General features: G+C 44.3%; 1 protein-coding gene across 2 annotated transcripts in view; it reads right to left on the bottom strand.

Moving 5' to 3' along the window:
• Positions 1-14,937, bottom strand: part of KCNIP1 (Kv channel interacting protein 1) — a 281,825-nt gene that overhangs the window by 184,405 nt on the left and 82,483 nt on the right. The window contains exon 4 of one of the 2 annotated variants that reach the window (XM_009880732.1): positions 1,401-1,417. The exons of the other annotated variant lie outside the window; for it this stretch is intronic. Within the exon in view, the coding sequence (XP_009879034.1) occupies positions 1,401-1,417 (17 nt within the window). The remainder of the gene's footprint in view (positions 1-1,400; positions 1,418-14,937) is intronic. 2 annotated transcript variants of the gene reach the window in all.

The raw sequence follows: 14,937 nt of genomic DNA on the forward strand, positions 1-14,937 counted from the left end.
AAAGGATGGATCCTTCTGGATTATCAGGTGAAGCATCACCTGGAGAAAACAGACTCCTGTCACAGCCTCCAGTAATGATCCTTTTCAGCCACCATCAATCTTTACTGCTCATTAATTAAATTCACTGTTTAGCTGATGGTGAGCCTGTGGGCCACACAATCCTCTTTCATATATTCTTTAAAGCCACAGAAACTTGACGGTAAAAACACGGCATTACACTGGGCAGGCAGATAACCCCTGTGACTGTGCTCTTCATGTGACTGATGTTAGGAGACCAAATGGGAGATGAAGAAAAGGAGCAAAGGAATGGATGAAAGCAAAGAAAGGTGATTCTGCCTGGAAACTAGCATCAAAGGAGTATGTGATACTGTCTGTTAGCTGTGGTGGCATTCCCCCAGTCACAAAAGAACCACACACCCCCCACCCTAAATCTTTCATTAAACCTCAAAAAGCAAAGGAAGCCTCTGCTCTAATGCAGTCATTCAACAGGGTAAAATTTAATGGCACTTGTCAGAAATGAGAAGTTTCAGGCAGACTGGCCAGTACGCAGCATTTCAGCCGTTCACTAGAGAGTGTATCCTCCCAACAGGCTGACATCAACCGGAAGTGTCTGGAAGACTTGATTCCACAATTTGGGGAGGGGACACACACTGCCAAGTATGTAATACTCTATGTCCCAATAGGTGGGAGGTGAAGGCTCAGTGATGCTGAAGGCATCGTTATGGCAGTGAAGCAGGACCAAGCCCTGTGGATGCTGATAAGAAATATTTACATTTGAAACCTTTTCCCAAATGCAGCGTGCAGATACTTGGGAGCTGCACCACCTACACACACAACACAAATGTAGGTTGTGAAACTGTTTTTTAACTCATCAGGAAAAAATGATTTTGTGAATGAAATAGGAACTTCCATGGAATGGCTCCATCTTCTACAACTTCTTGTAGCTACATGCAAAACAAGATCACCAGTTTTCAGAACCTCTTTGCTTTGCTTTCTGTACCAGACAGAAGTTTTCTAGAAGGAAAAAAAATATTCAGAAGAATTTCCCAACTATTTCTTGTTTTAATCTTGTGGTAGGAAAAGAACCAGCTATTTCCAATCTTCTATAGCAGAATATAAGGGGTAAAACCTTCTAAAAGAACACTACATACTTTCAAAGCCTGTGGGGCTCTCAATTTACAGGCATTTTGCAAAAGAGCAGAAGAAGAGAGAGGACGCAGGCAGCGGTACACCTCTGTAAGCCATCTGAGCTCTCTGGCAGATGCAATTCCCAAAGCTCTGCATTCATGGCCCCTTGCTGCTGCTGCCTCCCTCCCTGGCTCCTGTGTCCCCTCCTGTGCAGAGCAGCAGCCTCTCAGGGAGGTTCCACCCGCAACCTTGTATTCTGCCTTGCTTCTAACCAGACTTCCCACCATGACTAGAGCTGCAGAATACAAAAGCGATGCCCAGCATCTGCTCTTCTATAAGCAGCTCCATACAGAGGGAATTAGGGAACAAATCGCATTGCACTTAGCCCTGTAGTTTCCTCAACACTATCTAATGTGGCTCAAGGACAAGATCTTCAATTAAAAAAACCCCAAAACTAAACAAAACACCCTACAAGAATAAAATGCTAGGGAAAACCCTACAAATAGTCTCTTAAAGTAACTCACATTTGTACAAGTCATCAAAGGGTGACCCAACACATTCCTGTTTGAGGAGATACGATGCTTAAATCTTTGCACAACAGTGAGGTTCTCCTCTGATTTGTAACTGAAGGAAAAAAGAAATAATTTTATGATGCGACAGCAGGAATAGCAAGGATTAACCCTGGCTGCACAGAGAGGAACATGAACAATCCTAACACATCCCATCCTTCCTACACAAGGTTAATACTGCTGCAGGTATCTGTCCTTCCCTAGCCTGAGATTTCATTAAATATGTTTCCATTTGTGCAGTCTTTTTTTATATATATAATGAACGTGGTGTGCCAAAATAAACTTACTGCTGCATAAAGATGATGTAGCTCAAAGTAAAATTAGAAGAGTGTCCTAAAGGACACGATCAAGGCCTATAAATGTTAATACCGTATTTTCCACAGAACTCTGTTTGATAAACTTCTCTATGAATATTCCAGGCATGATTTCTATTACAGCCACATTTGCCCGCTCAATCGCTGGATTTCATTTCACTATGAATAAGTAACTATCCAGGGATTTTTGGCAGCTTAGTGTTGTTCTAACCCGTTGGTCTTGTAATTAGCTCCAAATGTTGTTTTCATGAAGCCGTATTCTTCTTCATGTATCCTAAAGTCCCCAGCTATCGTCTATACTTAGCCTATTATATTAATGCTTGGGAACATTAATATATAAATAGCATTAAAATTGCAAAAAGCTGCTGCCTGGATGTTTTCCAGGTACATGTTTGAAAAGGGAAGGTTTTATAAATGTTCTACACCTGAGGATGCACCAAATCTCTATTTTCTGGAATGTATTTGTAGCTTGGTATTCAAAAAAAGCTGGGGTTTGCTCCACAAGTCCTTCAGGCAGGGTGGCTCGAGATGGTGGAGCTGATGGCATAAATGACGATCAGATCTTGCACAAATGGGCTCTTTGTGAGAGACTGTTGGTGGGCATAGCATTACACGCGTAGTTTCACCCTTTTTAGTTCACATCCTATTTACCACCTAAATATCCTGCTAGTGTAAGGATACCAGCAGAAAACAGAAAACATATTTTAAGTCTGATACTGGGACTGAAGTATCTGAGGCTACGGTTTCATCCTCGGTACGGAAACAAAAGCCCCCACACTGAGCCAGATGCCGGGGGAAGCTATTCACAGAGCGAGACGTGACCACCATCCAGGTTCAACATGGGACTTCTTCAGTCCAGTGAGCTGTACTGAACATTCATATATTCTTTTTATATATTTATATATTCATGTATATGTACATAGTTATACATATGTATGTATGTATTTTTCAGACCACAGCAGCCTGAAAAACTGTTTTGTCCAGAAGGGAGAGCAAATGATTAATGAGTTCTCACTTCAGCTTTTGTCTTTATTGCCACCTTAGTAGGTGACGCCAGGCAAGTACTGCGCTTGCTGCCAGTATGTTCAGATGGGCAAAGCAACCCAGACAGCACTTGCACTGTGGGGCAGGGAGCTGGGCGGGGAAGGATCTCTCCATCACACACAAGAGGGGCGAGAGAAAGTTTGCTGTGGGCAAAGCACCTTAATCCAGTCCCAACTGTGACCTCCTCCTGTGAAATAATACAAAATAATTATTTAAGGACTAATTAAGATAAATTTCATGAATGCGGCCCTGAACTCTCCTATTACCCAACACTGGAAAGGCCCTACGGCTGAGGAGAGATCAGAAAACCGCATTCTCCTAGGTTCTGGCAGGAGGTTACCAACATGGTTATGTAGCCACTGAAGAGCTTTCTTCGTGATTTAGTCCAGCATGGCAGGAATAAGGGAAAGCATTATATCAGTTAAATACTGGTTTACAGCTTTATTTGGATTTTCCTTTCAAAAAGGCCAGGAATAAACCTGCACGAATGGATTCATTTTATAGCAAGAACAAGTCCAGCATCCCTCGGGGTGATTGCTGGACAAGGGCACTGAGTCAGCAAAAAGCCTGGTGCAGTCCCTGCTGCTGTACCGTGCAACGTGCTGACACTCAATGGAGGTTGGCTGACTGCTCTCCTTGCTGTTTGGCAGTTGCCTGAAGTCACTGGGAAGTTGTTAGCCCACTTTAATTTGTAAACCTATTGATGAGCATTTAATGTTAATGAAACGTTACTGCTGAGTAATTCCGGCAGATGAAACTCAGTTAGTTCATCGTGCATCTAATTTATTTAGTGCTAAATGTTTGCCCTTATTTTCTTTACACACTGAAAAGTCAGATTTGGATAAAAACTTTGCATCTCAAATAAGACTATTCTTTAGAAAGTTAGGCAAATTTCTATGTAAATACTTGTCTTTGCACTTTGCATAAAATTCTGCTCCGGGCCATATATCCTGCCAAGATGGAAATGGAAGGTGTAGGCTGTTCCTGGTGCCTAATACTCATAAAACCCACGGCGATGGAGATAGTTCTCATCTCTACCAAACCATTTGAGTAAATGCAATGGCAGTGAACAACTGAAAGAGATCTTACACAACCCCACAGGTAGGGGAGAGCTCTGGCTATGACGATGGATAAGGGGCAGCCTTATTCTGCCATCTCCAGGTACCGAATTCAGAGAATCCATGGTAACCTGCCCCATGACCACCACAACACCCTAACTGGCCGTGAATTTATTACATTACACACAACATATTCATTGTGGTAGCCATCAGAAAGAACAGACAATCTCAGTGCCAATAGGGGGGTACATAATGTCCTGTGCACCAGACCCGGCGTGCAGCACGGGGCATGCGTGCCTGTGCATGGGCGGAAGCTGCAGGAGCTGCCCTGCTCACACACACCGCTCCTGTGCACACTATGCTGCGGTGGGTGGTTTTTGACATGCAATAGGATAGGTGAAGACAATCTGATATTACATCTATCAGCTGCCTTTCTCAAAGAAATATGATTGAAATAGGACAACATTAATATTTCCCCCTGCCCAAGAAAAACAAATCAATTCTTGCTAGCACATTGTACCATAATCCTGTGTTTACCAATACTCTCTCTATCTTCTACCAGCAAATGTAATCCTGGGCTAAAGAGATTTTTCAATTATATTCATTTCTAAACGACTGACTAAATCTAGCAAAGTAGATGGGGGAAAACCTGACATATCACAGATCCCTGCACAGCTGCATGAGAAATATTTTCTGATTTGTCCTATCTCTACCTGAGCATGCTGACGCCCATGAGGTTGACAGCGAGGAGGTGGCGCGCTGCAGCTGGCAGCTTAGCTCCTCGGGTCCTCATTAGTATTCATGGGCTTCTATAATGATGTTAGGACACAGCTTCGTGGTGAAGTTTGGGCTGGTGTCCCTTACAAACTTCACCTGGTTTAAACAGAAAGCTGTACTCAGGGGAGAAGGGATGTAGCTCAAGGGAGGTAAGGCTGTAATTTAATCGTTGGATGTTTATTTGCCAGCAAATCCCTAAACGGTGATGTATTATTACAATATGTCAGCTATTAACTCAACTCATCCCTCTGTTTTACAGGATGAGATAAAGCACTGAGACTTCCATCAAATTGAAAGCTGCTTCAGAAGGGTCAGCACCTCTAAACATTAAGCTCAGTACAGAACAAGTCAGAGAGCCCAACTCCTACCCCCCAGCACCGTGGAGCTCCTGCCAACCTGCCAGCCCCAGTCTGGCAAACAGCGCGGTCCACAAAACACCAGAGCTTCCATCCGCATCAGTGTTACAGCTTGTCAGAGGATACATTGTGGAAAAGCCCATGTTGAGGATTTTCTAGTACTTTGGGAATGGGATTTTGCTACAGCCCCCCTGAAAATAATCTGTGGTTTGTTTTCTTTGGGGTTTTTTTGTTTGTGGGTTTTTTTTTTCTCTCCTCTTTTTTAAGACAGGAAACATTTAATGTTATCAGAATAGCTGGAAGACTTACAAGGTGTCGTGGTTTAACCCCAGCCAGCAGCTAGAACCACACAGCCGCTCACTCACTGACCCCAGTTGTGATGGGGGAGAGAATCAGAAGAGTGAAAGTGAGGAAAAACTCATGGGTTGAGACAAAGACAGTTTAATAGGTAAAGCTAAAGCCGCACATGCAAGTGAAGCAAAACAAGGAATTCATTCCCTGCTTCCCATGGGCAGCAGGTGTTCAGCCATCTCCAGGGAATCAGGGCTCTATCATGTGTAATGATTACTCGGAAAGACAAAGGCCATCACTCCGAATGTCCCCCCGCTTCCCCCTTCCCCCAGCTTTATATGCTGAGCATGACATCCCATGGTATGGAATAGCCCTTGGGTCAGTTGGGGTCAGCTCTCCCGGCTGTGTCCCCTCCCAGCTTCTTGTGCCCTCCAGCCTGCTCGCTGGTGGGGCGGTGTGAGGAGCAGAAAAGGCCTTGATTGCTTAGCAGCAACTAAACCCACCAGTGTGCCATCACACTATTCCCATCCCAAATCCAAACCACAACATTACACCAGCTGCTCGCAAAAAATTAACTCCATCTCAGCCAAAACCACAACGAAAGGACAGATGGACATAGAGGCAGAACATCTCTTCACCATAAAGTGTGAGAAATAGAAATAAAACATAGTAAAGTGGTCTGTTTCTTTCCTTATTCTCATGTTGGCCATGGTCATGCCTTGGAGAGCTGGGAAACCTTGCAGCAGGCAAAGGCTTGGGGAACACGTGTTCCCCCAACTACTGCTAGGCTGGAGCAACCACTCAAGCACATGGCTGATTTCCAGAGGTGTTTTCTGCAATGTTAGTGAAACTTTCAGCTCAGGCAGCTGCCAAAGCGAAAACAAGACAATAAACAATCACTCTGCAAAACTACCAATGCTGGGTGGGAGTGAGCGGAAAGGAACGGGGCAGTGGACGCAGAGAGCCTGCGCTGGGAGTGCTCTACACGCTGGAAGGGAATATCTCACTTTTTTACTATATCTCATGTTGATCAGATGCACACAAAACTGAGACAATGGACTAAAATTAATTTTGTTCCTCTCTGACATTCCTTTCATATTCTTCTAAATGTAAATACCCGAGTTACCACCTTTTCTATTTGGCATGCCTGTGAAATGAAAACAAGGCTTTCTGCAGGTTCTTTTTGTCATTCTTTGCTTTTTGCTTTGTTGTGAATGTTTCTGAATGGAAGGTAACAAGTCACAGTGCTGCAGAGAAAGCAGTTAACAGCCATTCATTCTGTGCAGCCAAATAAACAGAGAGCTTTAGCGTAGAGAATGAAAGAAAATAAGGTGAGAGGAGGTATTGCACTTGCATTCCTCTCACGTTTAATCCCCCAGTGAACTTCAGCCAACATTTGGTACCAGTTTGCCAATACTTTGCTTTACTGTTGACCGATAAATTATTTGATTTATCTGATGCCTAGCAACTATCAATTAACAGTTTGAGACTAGATTAATTGATATGCCTTAATTTCTCTGTTGTTTTCATCTAGACAACATGCCTCCAGAGATCTGAAACTCCTCCTGCTTAGAATTAATAATATTCTTCGCCTCTGCTCTTGCCACGCCACACACAGGGATGGATGTTTTGGCAACACATTTGTATTCATTCAGATTGTCACAACTGCATTCTGCATCTGAGACAGACCGAGGTGCATGATTTATGGTCCCATCCTTTAAAACATGATCAACTTTGTAAGATCAATCAGTGGAAGCTACTATGGCAGAGAAAACAGGGGAGGCTTTTCTCAAAGCAGGCTGTGTACTGTCATTTTATTATTTAATGTTTCGCTACAAGTAAAGCAATTTTGAAAAGTCTCCATGATGAGCACTCTCTGGCAATACCTTCTGTATTTGCCAAACTAATATGAAAGTAATGTCCATAGGATTAAGTGTGGAGTCAGTAAGTACAAAAACAGTAGATACAAGACAACATATGTCATGCAAATATAAATCACACAGGCACTCCACTATATCATGGATTAAATCTTTGTAATAAATTATTTATGAAGTGTCTGTGGGGCCGGGAGCAGGCTGTTAGTGATGCTGCCTGGCACTGTCCACTACAACATCCTCTGCTCATTATTTTAAGCTAAACGTTATAGAATTTGATTTTTTTTTTTTCTGTTTTGGAAATTTGGCCATAGCAACTCAGCTGGTTTTGTAGGTGAAGCTACAGAGAATCACCTGCTTTTTCTTTTATTAAAATAATTGGACAATCTCTTTGGCCACTCAGCCTGGGCTTTTCCTTTCCCTTGGCTTCTGATGTGCTTCTCCCCACTAGACCTGCATTTCCAGGATTTACAGTCAGGACTGCAGATTAATTTTGTACAGAAAACTTTCGTTCTAGCATCACTGTGTTTTGAGTGTTAAACTTGGCAACATTTGTGTTCTGCCAATGAGAAGTACCTGTCTGCATATGATGGAAGATCAATGTGAAGCCAGTGTCCCTGCTAGAAGAACCTTCATGTAAGGGGGAACATAAATCACACTTTTTATTTAGCTATTACAGTGAAAGTGCAGCTCACAGTAATAAAGGAATAGCACTCTCCCATTAAAACCAAGGATAAGTGAGGATAAGCGAGAGATGAAACGTTGCTGAGTCAGCTATTTGGAGCGCAAACACAGACTGCCCCTTACTTCAGACAAACTGCATCCAGTCTGTCAAGACCAAGCACTACCTGCTGCAGACCAACTCAGTGGAAGTGCCACAGGAATCTCTTTATAGATACTGTTAGCCTCAAAAAAGGACTGTTTGGGAAAACCCTTGTGAATGCTTACCTTCAGTATTCATGTTTTTTACATTTGCAAACCCACCTGCTGTGTGCCCTTTCATTGACAGAAGGAAGGTGCATAGCATGGGGAATGTACAAATATGCCTCACTTCACCCTGAGTAAGATAAACAAACAGCTATATGGTGCCAGGGAAAAGGTGGACATTTCATCTCCCTTATTCCCCTTGCATTTTTATGACAGATGCTGCTGGGTTTCTTTGGAGGAGTTCCTGTGAGCTCAAGCATGAGGAGCAACCCATGAGATGCAGCGTGAGGACAGCCCCTTGTGCTGAGCACCCGGAGGTGCTGGGGGACCGCAGCCTGCCCTGCCTGCCCCCACATCTGCTCCGCTGAACAAGCCTGGCCTGACTTTAGACTTTCAAAGTGCTCTCAGGTGAGGTACTGGAGTCAAAAGCCACTTCTGCAAAGGTACCTCTGAAAAAGCCTGCACTTTGAGGCACTCCAGCTGGGAAACGCTCTTCTGAACCTCTGTGCCTACATCCATGGGACAGACACGTGCCATGCGTGGCTGCTTCCCTCCTCGCTGCCCAGGGCCAGGAGGTGCCGGCTGAACACGCTAAACATTGCACCAGGAAGGACAGTAAAGCAAAGCGTACATAAACAAAGCAACAAGGTAAGCTACATAAATAAACATTTTAAAGGTCCGTGTTTACTAACAGTCACAACCTACTTAATCCTTATTTTTGGCGAAACAATTATTTTCCACAACATCACCCAAATGCGATCCATCCGGCAGCACTCAGGAGCCTGGCAAGCAGAGAGTGTGTCTGAGGGAGAAAGGGCATTGCTGGGAGGGGTGAATATCTGCTTCCTCTCCAGGACACACACGGTGGAGCTGCCCTTCATGCCCAGGAGCCAGAGTTGGCCCTATGGCCCTGCTTAGGCTCCAGAAACCTCCCACTGTCCCAGCCCAGAGAAATTTTTCTGGGCTTCGCCAATGTTGTCAAAACAGTTAGCAAATAAACAACTAATAAGGAGGAACAGAAGAAGCATTGCTGAACAGCAGATTGCAGAACTGTGAATGAGATTCATGGCTGTGTTACTCACAGTCATCTTACTCTGTCTTCAATATTTTAATTCAATGGCATAAACACGATTTTATTCATTGCAAAAAGCCATTTGGGGGGACGCTGAATTATTTATTGTTTGAAGCGGCCAAACAAACTGCTTGTCGAAACAGATTTTAAATCTTGAAACAGAATCTCAAGTAATGAAGTGCAGTTTAAAAGACACAGGGTGTACCCTCCACATTTTGAACTCCTCTCCAAAAAACTGGACAAAGAAGCTGACATTGAATGTTTAACTCCCAGGTACTGTTTTTTCTCAGATCAGGCACACGGCAGCACGTTCTGCAATACTCCCAGCTTCTCCCATCCCATCCCATCCTGAGCAACGAGGGCTCCCCAGCATCCCTGACACCCTCCCTCAAGGCACAGCTGAAGCCTGTGCTGAAACCAGGGGCAAGTTTTTCTGCTTGACCCATCCACAGTCCCTGACTTTGCAGAAGCAATGGAGTATCTTAAACGCTGCTTGACTGGGTCTGGGGGATCTGGCTTTGCAGAGGAGCTGCCCAAGTCTTTTCTAGTGTGTTAAATTCAAACACCAATTTGCTGGGCTTGAAACCCCAGCACCTAAATAATAAGATTTTTAAAAAAAATACTCCAGTGAGGCTTCACACGCACTCAGGGAAGCTGCTGCCCATCCCCAGGCTGCTCTTGGGGTGCAGCCAGCTGTGGCTGACGTGCCAGCTACCAGTGTTCCTCAACAAAGGAGCAAGACAGCAGGCTGTGGTCGGAGATGGGGCAGAGATGGACCATGCGGCTGGACCAGAGCACAGCCTCATCGGGACACGGTGCTGCTGGTGGGCAGTGGTTGCCTCCAGAAAGTACCCAGCCCTAGTGCCGCCCCAGCTAAGCCCTCACTCGCATGTACCACACCACCAATATGCAAGTGACTCACTGAAAATCGCTTTAGTTGTTTCAAATCTTGTTACAGAGACTAACATAGACCAAGTCTAATTTTTACTGCTTGCTGCGGCGTTGAACCCAATGACTGTAACAGAGACTAAAGCAAAATTAAAGCAGAAAAAAAAAAAAAGAACTATCATGGAATTTTGCATAAACTATGCCAGAACATACTCCCTAATTTCTCAATTTCACCAAATTCGATTAACACGCTATTGCTTAAAACACAAGTTGGAGGTAGTCCTCGAAGGACCAGTAAGTTCATGCAGGCAGAATGTGTTTATCTGGTTCTTCCACTGACCTCGGAGCCCTGCGGTGCCAGAAACGCCAGAGCAGAGATGTTGGCTGCATGTAGTGCTTTAGACAACTTCTGAGTGTCTTAAGGCACGCTGCTTGCAACGTCATTAATCTGAACAACAGTCCCCAGCCGCATTACACCAAGATGAGCTAGAGAGCAAATGGATAGGGGAATACTTGACAGCAACCTGGATCAGCCATAGGACCTGTCTTTTTTTAGTTGTCTCGAAACTGTATGTGACTTTGAAGTACCCATTCGCTATAATGCTCATATCTGTAATATTTGTGGTTTATTATTCTTACACTCTATGTCTCTAGATGCTGAGCATTATGGTTTTAAAGATTTGAGAGAATGGACGACACTCACCAGCAGAGCATCTGCCCAGGCAGCAGGACGGAGAGTGGGAGCCCTTCCCACTGGGCTCACGCTGTGAGGGAATGATGAAAATCTGCCCCTGGAGCCCAGACCCAACAAAACTCCCACAGGCAGCTGCACTGGGGATGTTTGATAGAACAACTGGACATCAGGAAATGTGAAGTTTTGCCACATCTGCTCCCCACAGATTCTGACACTCCTGTGAATCCGCGACATCCCCACTGCGAGGGAGTTTCTTGCATCCTCTGCTGCATGTCAGTGTGGTATGGGAGGCCCAAGAGACGCTTTGAGCAGCACCTAAATTCTATCCTTGTTAAAGCATTCATAGGATAGTATTCTTTTTAAAGTACATTTCAGGCTAATGTCTATGAGGCTGTCCAAAATACAAGGACACCTGGATAGAAGATATCAGCCAGGCTTGCAAAAACACCCCAGAAAATTCCCAGGACCAGCAACAAATCTGTTACCAGCTTTTTACCTTGGGAGTGATTATTCTGCAAGCTTTCACATCTGTCATTTTAAATTTTATTTACAGTTAAGATTGTCAGAGCCGTAAAAGAAACAGGAAGGCTTTATAATGAAACATGCTGAAGACCAGTCAGGTAATCGAGACTTGATTAAACAACAGCTCTTATGTATTTTCCCATTTCCCTCTTGTTACCTAGCTAGTGTTTAAACATTGTTAGTAAAAAAAAAAAATAAATCTAAAAAGGGATTTCCCTGAATTTCATTATCAAATAATTTACTTTTCTGCTGTGAAATGATCATGTTGACTTTTCCTTTGTACCACAAGAGAATAAGAATAGGGGAAAAAGAGTTTCAAAGGTTTTTTAAGAACTCAAAATATGATGTCAAAACTGTGCATGGTGAGACAAAATTACAAAGCTCTCCATCAAGAGGTTTTCACACCTAAGAAAACATTAAGCAGAATGTAAAAGAGTATATCAAGAGGTATGTAAAATTGTAATTAAATTAGTGAAAACTGTTTTCCTTCCTCTTCTGCATGCAGAAAGAAGTCATGATTTTGCAGAATCTGTATTTAGCTGGATGTTATGTTTCCTCTACTCTACAGATACAACTTTCACACTAGAGGCTTTTTGGACCACCTGGCGTGAAAATAACACCCGTGATTTAGCATTGCTTTTTGACATGAAGGAAATGGTTTGCCAGTGTGGTCTCAACATCTTGGCTGTGTGCCTGTATCACCATTCATCATGAGATATGGCAGAAAGAGCACATGTTACGCCTTGGGGTGATTTTGATTGCAAATGCATTCTCTTCCAATTTGTTTCAGACTATTTTCTATTATCCGCCAAGTTTTGGAATACCATTGGGTTCAATTATTATCCAAAAAAGAAATGAAGTTGGAGGTAGTGAGAGTGTGTATTGGGGACTGTGTAATAATGTGAAAAACATTTTGTTTGAACTCTGTAGACTAAAAGGCATTTTTCTGTAAGTATGAATATAAGAAATTGTGAGCTTTTCAGCGGCGGTGGGGAACGGCAAGATGAAGAGCTGCCTCGGGTTGTGGGACATGTTCTAGGAACATTTTAGAAACTTCGCAGGGAAAAATAAGTACTGCCTGCTCCTGGATGAAAAATTGTTCATTGCCAACCCAATTTGGAGCGAGGAGTTGGAGGAAGCTGTCCTGTGTTTGTGGGAGGAGGCCAGGCCAGTTGGGCTGTCTGGTCATGCAAGCTCTTCTTGAAGGCTGGACACGTCAAGAGGAGGAAATAAAATGCAGAGAGGCAGCAGCAAGGACATGGTCCTGGAGAAAGGGTGTTGCAGAGAGGAGGTCTGACCCAGGCTTTCCCACACCTTACCAAGTGCTCCAGTCACCTGGCTAATGGGCTTTGGGACGAGGAGAGGTTACTGCCACCACATGCTAACAAAGCACCTGCCTCTTTGCTACAATGGATTTATTATAAGGGCTTGAAAACTAAACATTGCTTACATGACAAATTAACAATTCCAGCATTTTCAGTAAGCTAATTGACAAAAAACATTCCCCTGTTCTGCCCACTTTCGACCTCCCCTACTTTCAAGCGCTTCTCCTGCTTGTTCTCTGCACACATTGCCTTTGCTGTGGTCTAGAGCTCCTGTGAAGTGCAATTCCTTAAATTCACTGTAGTTTACCCACCTGGCACCAACCAAGAATTTAGTCCCTAGACTATGATTTTGCCCTATACCAAACAGAGTCAGTAGAAACTTCAATCCCTGGGAGGTACAATAATCGTCCCCAAAATATTTCCTGATCGTGGGTGCTCATTACTCACTCTTCTCACTGGCTGCGTAGCTGATGAATTCCAAAGCAAACCCCAGCCCACTTTGCATGGAGAGAGGATGCTGCAATATCATCTCACAACGACACTGGACAAAAAAAAAATCCAACCATTAGCATTAAATTATCTGCTCCCAGATAATTTCCCAGATGAATCATTATAAAAGGCTCTGAAATGGTCTCTTGCTCTTTTTCTTTGCATAACATTTCATTGTACTCAAGACTTGAGGATCTGTAATTCATCAGGCTTTTATCTGCATCAGGGCATTGTTTTTGACAGAGTCCCCAATTATGTGAGAAGTGGCAAGGCCGAGTTTGCCAGACCGGAGGATTAGCCTGTAAGCAGCAAAGCACAGGTCACGGCTCCCCTGCGAGAGGAGAGGGCTCCAACAGAGTAGAGCATAGCTGGGTGCTAGTGATACCCCCCATCATCTCATCTGGGCAGCACTCAAGGCTTTTTCCTTTGTGGATGATTATTCATCAGGAAAGGGCATAGCATGGCGTGACCAGTCCCAGGCACTGGGCAACAGCATAGCTGTCTGCAAAGCTCAGGGAGGCCACCTCCATCTCTCTCTTGAAAACTCAGCCATCACGGTAGCTGCAGTGCTTGGTATCATAGGAGTCAGACTTTTGGCTGCTGTGCTCTTCTCCCCTGTCTCTGAAGCCCTGAACCAGTGCCCGCCCAGCACTGACCTCTCCCACAGCGCCCAGACACCCTCCTAGCCCTCCCCATGCAGCTCCCACCAAAGGCTGGGTGACTGCTGGGACCAGGGAGCAGGCTGTCCACTGGGCTGACCTCCAAGCCAGGTTGGACCCAGGCCACAATGTCCTGTACACAGCAGCATCCGAGACACAGAAGAAAGGCGGCCCCGAGCCATTGCTCCCCGCAACGTGTCTGCTGTCACACTGGGATGAGGTTTATTGCACTAATAACCTCTGGCTGCTGCCCCTCAGCCCAAGGCCGGCAGCAGCAGCAGGCTGGGTGAGAGGGGACAGTACCCCACACGTTGTGACTTTGTAAGCAGCAGCGGGCCTGGAGGTACTGGCGTCCAAGTCAACCTCCTTAACAGCTCGTAGTGCTTCCTCCCCATGTCCCCAACGCCACACTGAGCTGCCACTGCCTATGAGGACATCTGACCACAACCCTGCACCAAAACAGCCCTACATCCTTTCGTGACTGGTGGAAAGGAACTTAGAAAACAAGGTCTTAGCCATCCACAGACAGGCGTAAAAATAATTAAAGAGAATAACTGCCATGACAGCAGGCTCCGCATCATGCAAGAGGAACGGGCCTAATTATGATCTCCAAGGCGATGCTGAGCACTGCTTGCTAAACACACTGTGTGAAACTCCAGCTGCCTCCTTCACAAACAGAGGAAATCACACACAAAATCATTTACTCCAAGTGCATGTATGTGGTTGCTTTCTTATTCAGAAAGAAATTATTATGCTTTCTGTTACTTATATGTAACAAGACTGCTACAAAGTTTACATTTTTCTGTTTACCAGAAAATTTGGCCAAATCAATAGTTTGTGACAAAAAAAGTAACAAAACCTGTAATAAACCCAAGCGATAGATAGTTGTTAAAGAAAAAATGCATTAGCTCTAATGTTCTCACATCTAATGTGATTTTGGGTGGGGAGAA

This window comes from Charadrius vociferus, unplaced genomic scaffold (assembly GCF_000708025.1).
Source record: "Charadrius vociferus isolate BGI_N301 unplaced genomic scaffold, ASM70802v2 scaffold822, whole genome shotgun sequence".
In the NCBI taxonomy this organism is placed as follows: domain Eukaryota; kingdom Metazoa; phylum Chordata; class Aves; order Charadriiformes; family Charadriidae; genus Charadrius; species Charadrius vociferus.